We start from the raw sequence: 15397 nt of genomic DNA on the forward strand, positions 1-15397 counted from the left end.
CAGGGAGCAGCCCAAGAAGATTTTAATTTAGCTGAAAGTACAAATTCCAAGAATAAAGGTATTTTTTTCTTGTATCACAAGAAAACCAGTGACATCCATAAGGTTGTTTCATCTACATGAGACAATGCTTTTTAAAAATGAGGACAGGGAAATTAGTTAGAGTTTGGATAATGGTGGTAGCTTTTTCCTAAGTCTGATACAAAAGGCATTGGTCAGATTTCTGTGGGGCCTCAAGACTGAACCCAGCTCTCATGAAGGATTTGTCTCCAAGCCTCAAGGTCTCGAAGACAGGCTGCAGTGCCACTGGTCTAACCACACTGCCCTAAAAGATATGGCAAGAAAACCAGTTCAGCCAGTGTCTTTTACTTGAGAGATGATGGAGCCTTCACTTTTTAACAAGGTGGTAAAACTTTCCTTTTGCAAAGAACAGCATGAGGTTTTTGTAGATATGAATCAGTCTGTTTTGTACCAATTTAAAAGCAATGAACACAATCTCCATTCCAATGATGATATAAATGGAGAAGAAGAGGAAGAAGTTAGGGTGTTCTAAAACAGTATCCCCAAACCCAATGGTGGTCAGCGTGACAAAGCAGAAATAGAAAGCACTCTCAAAGTCCAGCTGTGTCTCCCAGAAGGGGAGGATGGCAGCTGCACAGGAAATGTAGGCAAAAACAACGAGGGCAATGATGGGGAGAGGGACGTCCAACCTCTCCACCTGCTGTCCAACCTCATCCAGGTTGCTGATGATGGAGTATGAGAGTCTCCCCGACACCAGTTCGGGACACGAGTTACTCCTCTCCATGGCCTGCGGGGACAGTTGCAGTGCATTATGTTTCTCTTGTACAAGAAATCTCTCAAACAGCTCCGTGTTGCGGCTTGAGGCTGAAGGACGCTTGCCGGGTGTGGGGCTTGGGAGCTCTTCGGCAGTGATGGTGATCTGCGGGATGGCTTCGTCTGCAGGCCTCGGGTCAGGCTTCCTCCTGCACAGCAGTTGGGAGCACCACTTGGAGAGGTGATGGGTGAAGAAAGAGAGTTTTCGGAATCGATTATAAGATGTGGATAAGATGGTTGCCAGGATGTCACCTGTGTCAGTGAGGACCAGGAACATCAGGGGGATACCAAAGAGAGCATAGAGCATGCACACGTACTTGCCGAGCCTGGTGACGGGGTAGATGTGGCCGTAACCTGAAAAAGAAGAATCTGGGGTTGTTGTCTGTCACTTTCCCTCCACCCCACAAGAAGCTTTAGAGAAACCTTCTGCCATTTCTCCTCCTTAGCTCGACATTTTACACTGTGTATTTGAAAATATTCATCTCAAAGCATTCATGCACCTGTCTGGAATTAGGCCTGTTTTGGTTGAGGGATGGGGAGTGAAACCCACCTTCCCTGTAGGATTCGGAGTAACTCACATCCAGATCTTTGACCTGAACTGTCCTTGACAGAAGACAAGGACAGGTTTGGGGGTGAGCTGATTGCCTTTCATTCTGCTGTGGCCATTTCTGAGTGTCCCCAAGAGGATGGGCTCAGCTCAGCTGGAAGGACAGGATGAGTGCAGGTGAGTAGGGCTGGACAGGTTTGCCATCATAGCCACTGCCTTCTTCACCCTCCATGAAGACACTGGCTTTTAAGAAGCCACCTTTGTCCTCCATGGGATGTCTGGGGCCTCTCAGTTTATTTGTTTCTATATAAGAGGCACCTGTTATGTCCCAGTGGTGTACACAGCAGTGTGCATAGTATTAGGGACATAGAAAGATGGAAGATGAGTACAATTGCTGCCCTCAGAGCCATTTGTGATTTAGCAGATTGGGCAAACATGTTCATAAATGACAGTGAAGCCATTGGCATCCCAACGTCTAGGATCTGACTGACCTTGTGTGAATCTCCGCTCTGCTATATATAAGAATGTTACTTGACTGCTCACATTTTCAGGATTCTTATTTGTAAAAGAGGGATGACGATCCCTAGTTTATATATTGACTGGCTGGGAGGATCACATGAGGCTCATGCCTGGCACACAGCCGACGATTGATAAATGTTGGCATCTTACCCTTGAGAGCTAATAAAATAGCTGCCTATTGAGCACTTACTGTGGGCTAGGGATCACGCAATCTTCATACATAGGTATTTTTATCACCATTCTCAGATGGGGAAACTGAGGCACAGGGAGATGAAGTGGCTTGGCGAAGAACATACATGTGCTAAATAGTGGAATTGGGAGTCAAGCCCACAGGGCTCTCCAGCTCCCAAGCCAGTGCTGTCAACCAATGAGAACCAGTGAGCCAAGCAAAAGGAGGGGCAGCTGAGGTCTCTGCACTCTTCAGGAGCCCCTCCTCCTGCCACCCCCACACCCCTCCCCTTTCATTTATAGAGGGGCAGGAACAGAGAGACAGCCAACCACAGCGCAGGTGGTTGAGTCTTCTGGAGCAGGCAAGCTTCAATGACTTCAACAAGCAGATGAAATAGCTTTTGGATTTAATGCCTGTGATTAATTTTTGATGTTGTAAAGGGTGATTAATACAGGAAAATCCCAGCCACATTACGTAAATTAATTTGAAGGCAACTGCTAGGCTGGCTAAGCCCCAACCACCTCCAGGACTGCAGCTCCCAGTGGCAAACTCTGGTCTCAAGCTCTGCCTTCTTGGAACATACTGGCATTCGGGTTGTCCACCCTCCCCAGGATCCCAAGGGTGGGGGACAAAGCTGTGGCCCTTGAAGGGTCTCATCAGTTTGCATCTGTCTCGGGGCACTTAACACCACTCTTGGCTCTTTCCACTAGGCACCACCTGATGGCATGGCCAGTTAACGCTGTATGCGCATTCATTCATTCATTGAATATTTATTGAGCACTTACGGCATGCACTGGGGACACGGTAGTGAGCAAAGTAGATAAGGGATCCAACCTCGCTGAGCCTCTGGTTTAGTAGGAGAGGCAGATATTAATCGAAAAACCACCCTAAAGCGTATGCAATTACAAACGGAGATCAATAACGGGAAGTGAAAGAGCTGACTGTCCTACGAATGATGGAACAAAGGCGCACGTCCTGGACTAAGGCTCAGGAAAGATTTCCCAATACGGTGACTCTGGAGCTGAGATTGGGAGGGGGACCAAGAGTTAGCCGGGTGAAGAGAGCAAAAGCAGCATGTGCAAGGGCCCTCCGGAAGGTTCAAGAAAGGGCCGTTCCTAGGGTGGGGTAACTTGCGTACTGCACATACAAGGGAGTGCCTGGGAGCTGAAATCTAACCTGCGGCGCATTTACCAAGCTGTGAGCAGGGCTCAGGGCACAGGGTTGTGTCTGCCTAGAGGGGATGTGATTTTCTAATTTTTCACCAAGGTGTCACCTAGGGTGTAGCTGTCACCCTGGTTCAAGGAACTGAGAGGAGGACAGTGTGGCCGGTATACAGGGAGGCAGCAAGGAAAGCCTGGGGGAGATGGGCGTAGTCTAAAGCAGTCACATGACAGATGGGGGTGTGCCTTGATCAGTGTGGTAGGCTGAAAAATGACACCCTCCCCTAATAAAGATATCCAATAATACAGATTCCCAGAATCTGTAAACACTATCTTATTTGGAAAGGGGGCCTTTGCAGATGTGATTGAAGACTTTGAGATGAGATTATTTTGGATTATCTGTGAGCCCTAAATGCCATCGTAAGTGTCTTTGCTAAGGAGAGGCAGAGCGAGAGTTTACACACAGAGAAGAGGCAACAGGACCCCAGAGGCAGAGCCTGGAGTGTTGCAGACACAAATCAAGGAGAGCTGGCAACCACGGAAGCTGGGAGAGGCAAGGAAGGCTCCTCCCCTAGAGCTTCCAGAGGGAGCATAGCTCTGGCGACACTTTGATGTGCGAAATCAGTGAAACTGATTGTGGCCTCCAGAACTTGTCAAACTAAATTTCTATTACTTTAAGCAGCCAAGTTAGTGGGAATTTGTTACAGCAGCCACCAGAAACTAACACAAGCAGGTCTGCATCCTGAAAAGATCGCCCTGGCTGACCCACAGAGTGTAAATTAGAGGGTTCCAGGTGGACACAAGACCAGTGGGGAGGCCACGGTACTTGTCCAGGTGGGAGAGGATGGGGCTTTGGCTAAGGTGGGAGCTGAAAGAGAGAAGCGTAGGGACTGGCTAGACATCAATGTGGGCAGAAATTTCAGCAGGACAGGGGAATGGTTTGAACTTGGGGTGTCAGAAAAGCTGGGGATTTGAGCACAGACCAGGCACTCCTGAATCCACTGCTCTCCTTGGCAAAGGTGGGGTTTTGTGGTTATAAACAAAGGAGCCTTTGTGGCTGGCTCTGGGTGAGATGTTTACAGTGCAAGAGATATGCCACATTGCAGAAAATGTATCAAGGAAGTGAGTCTCTGAGAGCACACAGCCCCTACAAAAGGAATATATTAACTATCCTCATTACCAAATGCTGAAATGCATAATGGAAACTCATATCATTTCTTATAATGCGTTCATATATTCTGATACAATCAGTTCACTGCACTTAGCTTGTGAGTATTTAATAGGCCGTGTGCTTTCCTTTTTAATCCAAGGGTATGACACAGCTGGGAATGACTGAGGACCGACCTGCCTCACACCTGTCAGGTATCCCAGTCTTAGCATCCGAGGCCAGCTGCACTTCAGCTGACCCAGAGCTGCAGGGCGGGAACCAGTACTACCAGAGGGACTTTCAAACACATTATTGATTATGAGCAGTGCAGAACATTCCCCAACATCCTCTTCCAGTTGTAATTACTGGGCAGCATGATGTCCTAATTGGCTCGTACGATGAGTAGTAGCATTGCTTTCTTGGAACTTAAACCAAGCTAATGCATTTCCATCACATCAGTGATTCACAGTCTGGACTCCCATTAGAATCACCTGGAGGGCTCTGAAAAATACTGATGCCTGGGCTGAGCCGCAAGAGATTCTGATTTGATTGGTCTTGGGCGGGGCAGGGTCCTGGGCTGAGAGCTTGGAAAAAGCTCTCCAGGTAATTCTGACATGTGGCCAGGGCTAAGGACCATGCATTAGGTCAGGGCTTCCCAAATGTTAGCAGGTATCAGAATCACATGAGAACTTTTTAAAACACAGATTACTGGGCCCCACTGAGCTATAGTTTCTGGCTCAGTAGGTCTAGGATGAGGCCTGAGAATTAATTTGCATTTCTGACAAGTTCCCCAGTGATGCTGACAACCACTGCAATCTATCAGTTGTTCTCAAATGTCTGCAGACATTTCTGGCTGCCACAGCGGGTGGGGGCAGTGGGGAAATGCTATTTCACCTCGTGTGTGGAGGCTAGAGATGCTGCTCAGCATCCTACGATGCACAGGGCAGCGCCAGCCGAGAATTATCCAGTCCATGAGGCCAGCAGTGCCAAGCTGAAGAAAGGGAAAAAGACAAAGTAAACCCCATAACTCTCAGCCTCTTGCTCATCTTCAGGGTCTGTGCTGCAGTTGCTGCTGTCCTGGAATTGCTGTTCCCTCCAAGTGTTCCCCGAGCTGCTTCGGGGCCCGACCTCAGCCCTGCCTGACTCCCGGCAGTGATTCTGTCTCAGAGCTGAGCTCACTGGTCTGTGGAGAAGGACCAGCACAGCACCTACCTCCTGGGTTGTGGTGAGAATTAAATAAGAAGCGGCACGTTAGCGCACCTGACCCCACGCCCGGCAGGTGCTGAATACTGTAGCTGTTGTCTTATTCTTTCTGCCCGTTACCTGCCCCACCTGTGTCAGCGTTCAGGGCAGCGAGACAAGCCACGTGGGGGCCGTACAAGCTCTCCTGGGGCTCTGGCCCGTTTATGAAGCACAGCGCTGCAGACCCTGGGTGCCACCCCGCGACCATCCTCTCCCCATTCCCCTGCAATGCCATCGCTGCCCCACCTGATTTAGGAGTAGATCCGATTGGTCTTAGTCATCCTGGTGATCCAATTCCCCCCCACTCCCTGCCAGGGACTGGCTTTGGGCTGGGTAGGAGCCCAGTAGGGGGCCTCTGGGAGGAGATCCTGGCTGCTTATGACACCCCTGGAAAGAGATGGCAGCCCTTTCTCTATTAGATGTGGGTATGTTCAGATGGGGTGTGGTCCTTAGTGGCCTCTCGTGACCCACTGAGCAGAAGGATGGAGAAAAGCTGATGCGCAATGCTATGACCGAGTGCACGCCAGCCCCAGAGCTGACCTCCCACTGGACTTCTTACTTGTGAAGTCACACACCTTCCTTGCAGTTTAAGCCAGTCGGTTGGGCTTTCCGTTAGTTGCAGCTGAAGGAATCCCAGCTGCCACTTACATACGTGGTCATCAGCTGACCTCACGCTGACCCCGATAGACAGGTCTAGGGGGCTATGCATCCAGGTAGGAGGCTCAGAGGGGCTGTGTCCCTCGTTGGAGATTACACAGCCCACCTTGAGAGTCCACAGCTGGCCACTGTGTTCCACCACCACCCTGCACGTGAGGGGACCCAGCCACAGCTCTGTGACCCCTGTGGGTGGAGCCCTCCTGGGGACAGATTGGCACCCTTGCTCTCTTGAATGAGGAGAGGGGCCAAGTGGGGCAGGGGCTGAGCGATGGGCCACAGTGCTGGCGAGGGCTCTGACCCAAGAGCTCCTGCCCTGCGGCTGAGGGCAGCTCCCCCACCTCCACCTCCTGTGGCCCACGCCCCCGCAGGCTTGATTTGCACCTCCAACCCAGCCCGCCCTCCTGCACCCCCAGAAGGGAAGCTGGGCATGGGCAGGCCAGCTTGGAGGCCCTTAGTTACCGCAGGGTCCCGAGTCACTGCTGGTCCAGGTACACCGTGCCGCAGTGCAAGACCAGCCTCGTGCCCCCAGCCTAGGAGGCCCAACTCTCCTGCCCGTGCTCTGCCCTCCAGCCTTGATGCTTCTGTCCTCCAGTGGCCACTAAGCCCCGGAGTTTTGCCCATACTGTTTCCTCTGCCTGGAAAGCTCTCGCCCTTCTTTGCCTGGTTCATGTCTGCTTATCCTTCCGACCCCAGCTCCTCCCCCAACTTCCCTCCCCAGACAGATCAGCACCCTCATCCTGTTTTACCTGTTCCCATTGCCCCAAGCTGCGCCTCAGGAATGTTCACCAGAGTTGGTGATTGTCAGCCTGTGTGTTAGTAGTGACTGTCCCTCTCCTCCACTAGACCAGAGCCCCACCAGGGCAGGGAGGAGCCAGCCAGTTCCTTGGTGCCAGGTACACGGAAAGTCACGCATAGGCGGCCTGGGCTTAAATGAGCTGTGAGACTTTTCGAAACTGGCTGACTACAGGTGCCTCAGTTTCCCCATCTGGGGTGTGGGAACAATAATAGCACCTAACCGTGATGAGGATTAGATGAGCTAATCAGCATGAGGAACTCAGAACAGGGCCTGGTGCCTCTTAAGTGCAGAAGTGTCAGCCAGCGCAGCTGCTGCTGCTTGTAGGTGTTCAGTAGAGATTTGTGGAAGGAAGGGAAGGGGAGGGGAGGGGGGTGGGCATCTCCACACCCCAAGTCCAGTGTTCTCTCTCACCCAGGAGCCTGCCCTTTGCGTGGCCACCAAAAGGAGGGTGTGTGGCCATGAGGGTCCGCAGAGCCCGTCTTCGAATGAATGAGTGGCCGCTGCGGAGGGTCAGCTCCTCCCTCACACCCTGGAAGGCTCTGGAAGGGCCTGCCCGGGGCGACACATAAGGAGTCTTTCCTTTGCTTGGGGACTGGAGACACATGGGAAGCAAGTGCCAGGACAGAACGAGGCCAGCTCCTGTCCCTTCCAGGACTGCCATCTGCGCCAGCCCCTGCGCGAGGAGTCTTCAGGAATCTGAGCTGCCCCCGCCTGCCAGGCATATCCAGGCGCTCCCTGGCGCTCCTTGAGCAGGGTCCCCGCAGCACCCCATGGACCTGCGAGGCTGGCAGCCTACCTTCTGGGAAAGAGCACTGGATGTGGAGTCTCAAAGCCAGCTGCACTCACTGCCTCCCGTAGCCCGACTCCCCCTCTCCGGCTCAGGCTCCCCCCATAAGGCGGGGCTCACAGCACCTGCTCCACAGGGCCTTGGTGAGCATCAGAGGAGGCAGCTGGACACACAGCATCAGCTCTCGTCTGAGCTATGCACTCTCTTGCCAGCCCTTGCCTGAATGGCACCTCGCCCTCCTCTAGTGCTGCCTACCCTCCTTCTCTCGGAGTCAGATGCCATCCATATGCCGGTGACTCTACCGGCCCCTCTCCAGCCCCAGCCCCAGCCCCATATTTCCGGCAGTGCTGGGTGTGTCCACTTGGAGGTGCCACTGGAGACTCGATCCTGACTGGCCCTGAAGTCATCCCAGAACCCCATCTCACCACCCTCCCCCAAGCCTGCCAACCCCACCCACCCAAGCCAGAAGCCCTGCCGCCTGCCGGGAGTCCCCCTTGCCCTCGCGTCCAGCCCACTCCAGGTTTTCCTCCCAAGTCTCCCTTCAATCCCCCTTCTCCATCCTCGTGCCATTGCCCTAGTTTAGGCCGCGATCATCTCACCTAGACCGCCGCAGAGAGCTCCCTGCTGGTCTGCTGCTGCCAGCCTCGCCCTCCCTGCTTCACCTCTGCACTGCAGCAGGGGTGATCTCCCTGGGGTGCTGCGTTTTACCCTTTGGACGCCCACTACCCCTCAGATAGACCCACCCTCCGTAGCCCCGTGGTCCGGCCCTGACCTCTCGCTCTCACTTCCCTGTACCCCTAACTTAACCTCCTTACCGTGCCTGGCATCATCCTGCTATTTGACCTTTGCTCCCGCCGTCCTCAGCCTGGAGTACCTTCTTCACACCCACCTTGCCACCTGGGGAGCTCCTGCTCACCCTCTCAGACTCAACATGGCTGTCACCCCTCCAGCGGACTTTGAAAATATCCTCACCACTCAGATCATCCCCAAGGCCCAACTCTCTCCCAGAAAACCCCGAGCACATCACTGTCACATACTGACCACATCTGGTTGTCCTCAAACACTTCTGTTTTACCCAGGCGCCTGCAGGCCCCATGAGGGCCACGGCCACATCTGCCCTGGTCCCAGCCAGGTCAGGCACGTACGAGAGCACTCAGTCAAGGCAGCAAGAAGGGGTCGGATGCCTTGCTCACGGGGCCTACGCCTAGCATGGCGCTGCACCCACCTGAACGAAGGATGTAGTTTTCTAATTTGCACAAAGGTGACTTATGGGCCAGTGGCACAGCCCTGCTCACTGCTGTCCTCCTGTGCTGGGCACAGTGGCCACCTGTGCACAGGCCTGGCACAAGGTAAACACACCAGCATCGTTTCTTGTATTATATACATCAGATGTTCCAGTGTGTCCACAAAGAGGCCCCCAGCCTCCCTCTGGCCCCACCCTCTCCCCCACATCTGTCTCCCAGGCCGCAGTTTGTGGCCAGAGGAGGCCACAGGGCAGGCGCCCCTGCACTTACCCACCGTGCTGAACACTGTGCAGCAGAAAAAGAGCGAGCTCAGGAAGGACCAGTCTGCGGACCTGTTAAACCACTGGGGCTTCATCTTCTGCAGATGCTCCTGGAGGTCCTGTTTCCTGCCTTCCACAGCTCGAGAAAGACAAGAGCAGCGTGAGGGAGGGGTCCTCATCTTCAAGACAGGTCCCACCCAGGCAAAGGGGACAGAGTCTGCCCCAAGGACCAGCCGCCCACCTGCCCTGTAGTCCCCATCAACACCACAGCTTGGTGCCTCCTTTAAAATGCCTCTGCAGCTTAGGTCCTGCCGTTGGTCCCCATGAAGGTTAGGAGGCCACGTAGCCCAGTGAGAGGAGCACCTATCTGACAGATCCGTGGGGGTCCAACCTGAGCTCAGCCCTGGAATTGCTGTGTAGCCTTGGGGGGGTTTTCTGAACCTTCTGAACCTTTGTTTCTTTTACTTTTCAAAGGGAGATAACTTCTGCTCTGCCCTTCTCACAGAGTTCTTGAGAATTGAAAGCGAAAATGCTTTTAGGAAATGCAAGCTAGTATACGGATGCACGTCGCACCACTCCTGCAGGTCATTAATTCTGACAGAGTTTGGTAATCACATCGTGAACTTTGGGTCCCAGCTGCCTGAGAATGTCTCCTTCAGGGCTGGGAAACCTTGACTTCAAAACTTCAGTCCCGGGGCCAACAGAGCAGGGATGGGAACCCTGGTTTCTCAGGGAGATTCTCAAATGGTTCTGTCTGCGTGGGCGGCCAGTGGGCTTTGGGACCCCAGAAGTTACCTGCCAGCCTCTGGTATGGTCGGAAGCAGATGGCACTGAGCCTGGTGCACAGCAGGAAGTCACTCCTCATTTGAATGGGCACCAGCTTGGGAGTCCCCACCCCTGCATATTAGATAGACCCTCTGACCCTGACCCTGACAAGTTCCAGTGGCTGTGGACAAAAGGCTTCTTTCTGAGCCTCAGTTTCCCCATTGGGAAGCAGCATGACATGGTGGTAAAAGGCTCAGGCTCTGGAGTTCGAGTGCCTGGGGCTGAATTCCAGGCTTCACTTTTTCTAGCTTGTGAACTTGGGCAAATTGCTTAACCTCCCAGTGTCTGATCTAATCTGGAAAAGGGGGGCAATTCATTCCCAACTTACAGAGTTCTTATGAGGATGAAGTGAGATAATGTGTGAAAAGCTTTGGCACAGGATCTACACTTAACTAGCACCATTGAGCAGGTTAATCTCCAGTGAAAATCAGTACAAAGTGGAGGTGGACCAGCTCTGAGTTCCTATGCCCTGCTGTGCATAAGATTCACCTGGGAAAGTTTTTAGAAAGAAGATGCCCAGTCCAGCCCTGGAGATCCTGATTAAGTGGATTTGAGGAAGAGCCTGGGAATGTGTATTTTAGACAAGTTCCCTGGATGGCTCCACCGCATGGGCTGATTTGGAGAGCCTTGAACTTGCTGGCCGTCTAGACCCTATGTAATGACTCGGAGTGCCCCTTGGGCAGCAGTGGCGTCTCCCTGGTCCACCGAGTGAGCCAGTGTCTGTCTCGAAAGTGTGCAGGGCGTAGGACTCTCCACAGAGGGGAGACTCTGCCCCCCTGACCAGCCTCTGGTCTTTGGGAGCTGGATCTGCCCCCAGAGCAAGGTCTGGCCTGTGGGAGGAGCTGGGAGCAGGTGGCTAAGGACCTGCTGTCCCTGGGGAGGGAGGACAGGAGCCTCTGATCCCTGTTCTTCCCCTGACTTTTAGAGGCTGTTTTTCCTTGTCTTTTCTTTATTTGCCCCCACTTCTTTTATCTTGCTCTGTTGAATACATCTTTGCAAGCTTCCTTCGGGGAACAGAGCAGAGACAAGTGACTAAATACAAGTGAAGTGCAATGAGGATACACGTGAAGTGCCTCTGTCTTCCAAGAGGCTGCATGTCCCTTGTCTCCTCTGCTTCCCATAGGGTTCCTGAGACTGGCAGGCTTGAGATTGGAGGTCCTCTTCTCTCCAGCAGACAAAGACCCAGAGAGGGCAAAGGTTCTATCTCCATTGGTCACACAGTGAGCTGGGAGAGCAGCTGGGACCAGGACCAGGCTCCCAAGTTCTCCCAGCACCTCCCCCTCCCTTGAGCCAGACACCAGAAAAGGCCTTTGAAACGAGACGTGGGACAGTGGTGGGTGAGCAGCTCATCCCAGACACCCAAGCCCATTTTGGGTTGTTCCTTGAGTTCTAGTCCCTGTAAAATGAATCCTAGGTCAGACATAGCTCTAAGGACCAGCCTAGGAACATCCAGCCCCAGATTTGCTCACCCATCTACCCCGCACCACCCAATCTCCAGTAACCCATCCTCCCCAGAGCCTGCTGATCTGACTGGTGCTGGGAGCTGGGGCAAAGGAAAGGGAGCTCCGCACTTTTTAGAGGAGAAAACTGAGGCTCAGAGAGAAGTCACTTGCCTGAGGTGCCCAGGAATGGGGAGGACAAAAGCAGGCAGCTCCCAGACTCAGCCTCCTACAAGTTAGCCATCTGCTCTCTGGGGGCTGCTTCCACCATGAAGAAAAGGCCCGCCCTGCCCAGGTAAGGCACCTACCTGTTCTGTTGCATTCCAGGATGCTGCAGAGCTCCTCCAAGAACGCCTTAAACTCTCGGTCCTCTGCTGTCCCCAGGACCTGGCCACCCTCAATGGCAGAGAAGAGCACGGCACCCACCAGCGCGTAGGTCACCAAGGAGCAGAGGAAGCAGAAGCCAGGGAAGAGCTTCCCCAGAGCCTCTGGACAGCGCCTCCCGACCTGGCCCGAAGCCTCCATCCTCCCTGGAGCACGCAGGACAGGAGCCGGTGGAAGAAGCAGGAGCATCCAGGCAGGAAGAGAGGGTGGGAGTGCTCGGAGAATGGCCAGGCTCCAGCGCTAAGTGCATGGTGCGAGCGCTTCCCCAAGGACTCAGGAAGCAGCCGGCAACTCATCACGTTCAGTTTATCTGAGCTACTCAGATGGCGCCCTCCCTAGTGCCCCAAATTGCTATTGATCCGCCAGGCGGGCCAGCCCCGGAGCTGCCTGGCAGGGGCTTTGGGAGGATGCCGTGGCTGTCATTTTGTGCTTTGTGTGGCCTTTCCCATCCCGAAACTGCAATTCTGACTTCCGGGTGCCAAACCCAGTTTTGGTTTTTAGTCAAGCAATTGTCCTTCCTGAGGATTGTCTGTGGCACCCCTTGGCCTAGGGCGCCTGGTCTCCTGGACAGGTGGTGATAATAGCAACTAATGTGGCCAGAGCTCACAGTTTCCAAAGGGCCTTTATCCCATGCGAATCTAATTACTGGTCCCAATCTCTCACTACCCTATAGCATACCCACCCTTGCATGACCTCATGGTGGGAGGAGTATGCCTCCTTGACCCTTAGCTTTGGGGTAGACCACCTGACTCGCTCCAGCCAATCAGGCCTTAGCAGACACAACACACAATTGAAACCTGCTGGTGCAATTGGACTTGCTCAGCTGTGCCTGTCTGCTGTGAGAAAAGTGTTCCCCCCATGGCGGGGTGGAGATGCATGCACGTTCAGATCCTGCTGCAAAAAAGGATCCACTCGCTGTGCATCTTTGAGGAACATGGTTTGTGACAGCCCCCAGTTTGTTCTTTCAGGGTTTGCCACGCTTTCAAGCCCTCTTCTTTGGGAAGCCCCTGTCCAGTGACTAAACAAGGCAGGGGTACAAAGCCTACCCACTTCTGCCCACCGAAGGACTCCTCCAGCCTGCAACCTTTGTTTCCGAACTCCTTGTTGGTCTGTAGAGACCTTGTCAGGTCTCCATTGTGAACTGAAGTCTCCCTGTCCCGTCTGCTTCCTTTCCTTTCGCAACTCTTACTTCCCAAGAAAGCTTCTGTACTCCTGACTCTATCTGGGTGTCTTCTCCCCGAAGGATCCAGTGATAGTTGGCACCAGCAGTGGTCTGAGAGGTGGCTCTCAGATGGGATTTTAGGACTGGGTCACTCAACACCTAAGAGGTAAAGAGATGGTGTTCAGACAGCCCTTGGTGCAAGATGGTTGCTCAACTATTAAACTTTTCTCCAGTGGTGAGCTGAGATGGTGTGTTGACTAGTGCAATGATTCAGGCATTTGAAACATATTGGAGGAATACTAAACACAAGGATAATAAGTTTGGGTGGTTACTGCAAAGTTCATTGATGCCCTCAAGGCAAACTTAGAAGAGGGAGGTTAGTAGGACACAGTACAGCCCCTGTTGCTGCAGTCAATCTCAGGGATACAGCTGATTCTCATAGTCTTCCTCCTTCACTATCTAGTCCAGCTTTTCCTTGCCCTCTGCCACCTCTTCTACTGGTCTCAATGGCTTACCCAATGCCATGACCCAAATCCTCATTCCTGGGAGTCTGAGCCCTTGGTAACCATATCCTTTTTGGGGTGAGGTTGCTTGTGTTTGTCCATTCTCAGACATAGTTGGGCAAGAAGTACCAAGAGGTACCCATGTGGGTCACCTGAGTGCCACCCATATAACTCTCTGCTCCCACCATGGGAAAGCAGTTCTACCTCTCCAATTGCTCCTGACAAAATGGTCACCCCTCTTCTTGCTTGCTGGCTCCTGGGCATAAGAATCCTAAAGTGCCCAGACAGCATAAGGTGTAGTTCAATGGGCCCCTTACTGGGTTTCCAGGTAAGTGTGTCCACCTTGGGGACCAGGACTTATAAGCCTGCAGAGCCCAGGATTCTAGGGATGGAAAACAGTGAAGGCATGTGGTCATATATGTATAATGTTCAGTTTGAAATGGAAAGCACCAAGCTTCATTGCTTCTATACCGCCCTGTAGAGTGAGAAAGCAAGATCTCCATCCAAGCCTTGAAAAGCCAATTGCCTTGTATGCCCCACCCCCACCCCATCTGTACCCAGTCTCCTAGATGGGGTCAAGTGTAAAATCTCTTATGCCTAGCCCTGGATCACCAAGGTTTTCAACTGTTTTCTTCTAAAAAGTTTGAGAAGAACATAAGACTATATAGTTTTATGGTTTACATTTAAGCCCATGATCCATACTGAGTTAATTTTTAATAAGGTATGAGGTTTAGGTCAACATTTATTTATTTATTCTTGCCAATGGATGCCCAGTCGCTCCAGCGCCACTTGTTGAGAAGACTATTTTCATTCCATTGGATTGTTTTTCTCACCTTTGTGAAAAATCTGTTGACCATATTTGTATGTGTCTATTTCCGGGTTGTCTATTCTGTTCCAGTGATCTATGTGTCTATCCCTCTACCAACACCACATGTTCTAAATGCTGTAAGTATGTAGTAGGCCTTAATATCAGGTAGAGTGATTTCTCCCATCTCATTCTCTTTTCAAGATTGTTATAGCTATTTTAAGGCCTTTCCAATAAATTTTAAAATTATCTTGTCTATGTCTACATAAGACCTTGCTGAGATTTTAACAGGGATTGCATTAAGTCTACAGATCAATGCGTGAAGACTCAACGTCTTTACTATGTTAAGTCTTCCCATCCATGGACATGGCATGTCTTTCCTGGCCATTACTTTTGAATGACAGCTTAGTATGCTTCCATAATTCTTTATTCAAGTCAAGAACCAAGATTTTAAGATTAGAATGCATAGGTCAAGTTATTTGTTATTTTTTAGGTAATGCACTCTAAGTGCTATTTAATGTGTTTGAGGGCAGGGTTAATGGAGGAAAGCGTTAGATAGTGGAGGTCTGAAAGTGTATTTGTACTCTTCATTTTAAGTCTTTTCAAAAGATACATTTCAAGTATCTAGAATAGTACACAGCATAACCTGACAAAAACTTCTGTACACATCCTGCTTGGTGATGGTCATCACAATGCCATGCACCATCCAGGGGAAAACAGGGACCTGGGAAGAAGGGACCCTGCGATGGGCCACAGACTGAAGATTAGTGAACTCCAGGTCATCAGCTAGATTATCTAGTTGTATGTAACTCAACGTGTCTATTCCCCAGTTTCAGTTTTTATTGAAACATTCCAGTCTTGTCTCAAGTGTCCCAGAGTGATTTGGCCACACTGGGGCCAAGGTGATGGTGGTGGCAGGA

General features: G+C 52.0%; 1 protein-coding gene across 1 annotated transcript; it reads right to left on the minus strand.

The window, feature by feature from the left end:
• Positions 1–385: 385 nt before the first annotated feature.
• KCNK18 (potassium channel, two pore domain subfamily K, member 18) lies at positions 386–12148 on the minus strand. The gene is made up of 3 exons (XM_012642406.1): positions 11932–12148; positions 9370–9498; positions 386–1185 (listed from the first exon to the last, which is right to left on the minus strand). The coding sequence occupies exons 1-3, from the start codon at positions 12146–12148 to the stop codon at positions 386–388; spliced, it is 1146 nt and encodes a 381-aa protein (XP_012497860.1).
• Between the last annotated feature and the right edge of the window lie 3249 nt (positions 12149–15397).

The sequence above is a fragment of the Propithecus coquereli genome, unplaced genomic scaffold, assembly GCF_000956105.1.
Source record: "Propithecus coquereli isolate 6110/MARCELLA unplaced genomic scaffold, Pcoq_1.0 Scaffold179, whole genome shotgun sequence".
NCBI classification, from domain to species: Eukaryota; Metazoa; Chordata; class Mammalia; order Primates; family Indriidae; genus Propithecus; species Propithecus coquereli.

What these genes read in the sequence shown, in the direction of transcription:
- KCNK18 (XM_012642406.1), bottom strand. Translation starts at nt 12,148, where the DNA reads ATGGAGGCTTCGGGCCAGGTCGGGAGGCGCTGTCCAGAGGCTCTGGGG. An exon ending in CCTGGAATGCAACAGAACAG is followed by an intron (nt 9,499 to 11,931) that starts GTAGGTGCCTTA and finishes GTCTTTCTCGAG; the next exon opens with CTGTGGAAGGCAGGAAACAG. An exon ending in CACAGTGTTCAGCACGGTGG is followed by an intron (nt 1,186 to 9,369) that starts GTAAGTGCAGGG and finishes CTTCTTTTTCAG; the next exon opens with GTTACGGCCACATCTACCCC.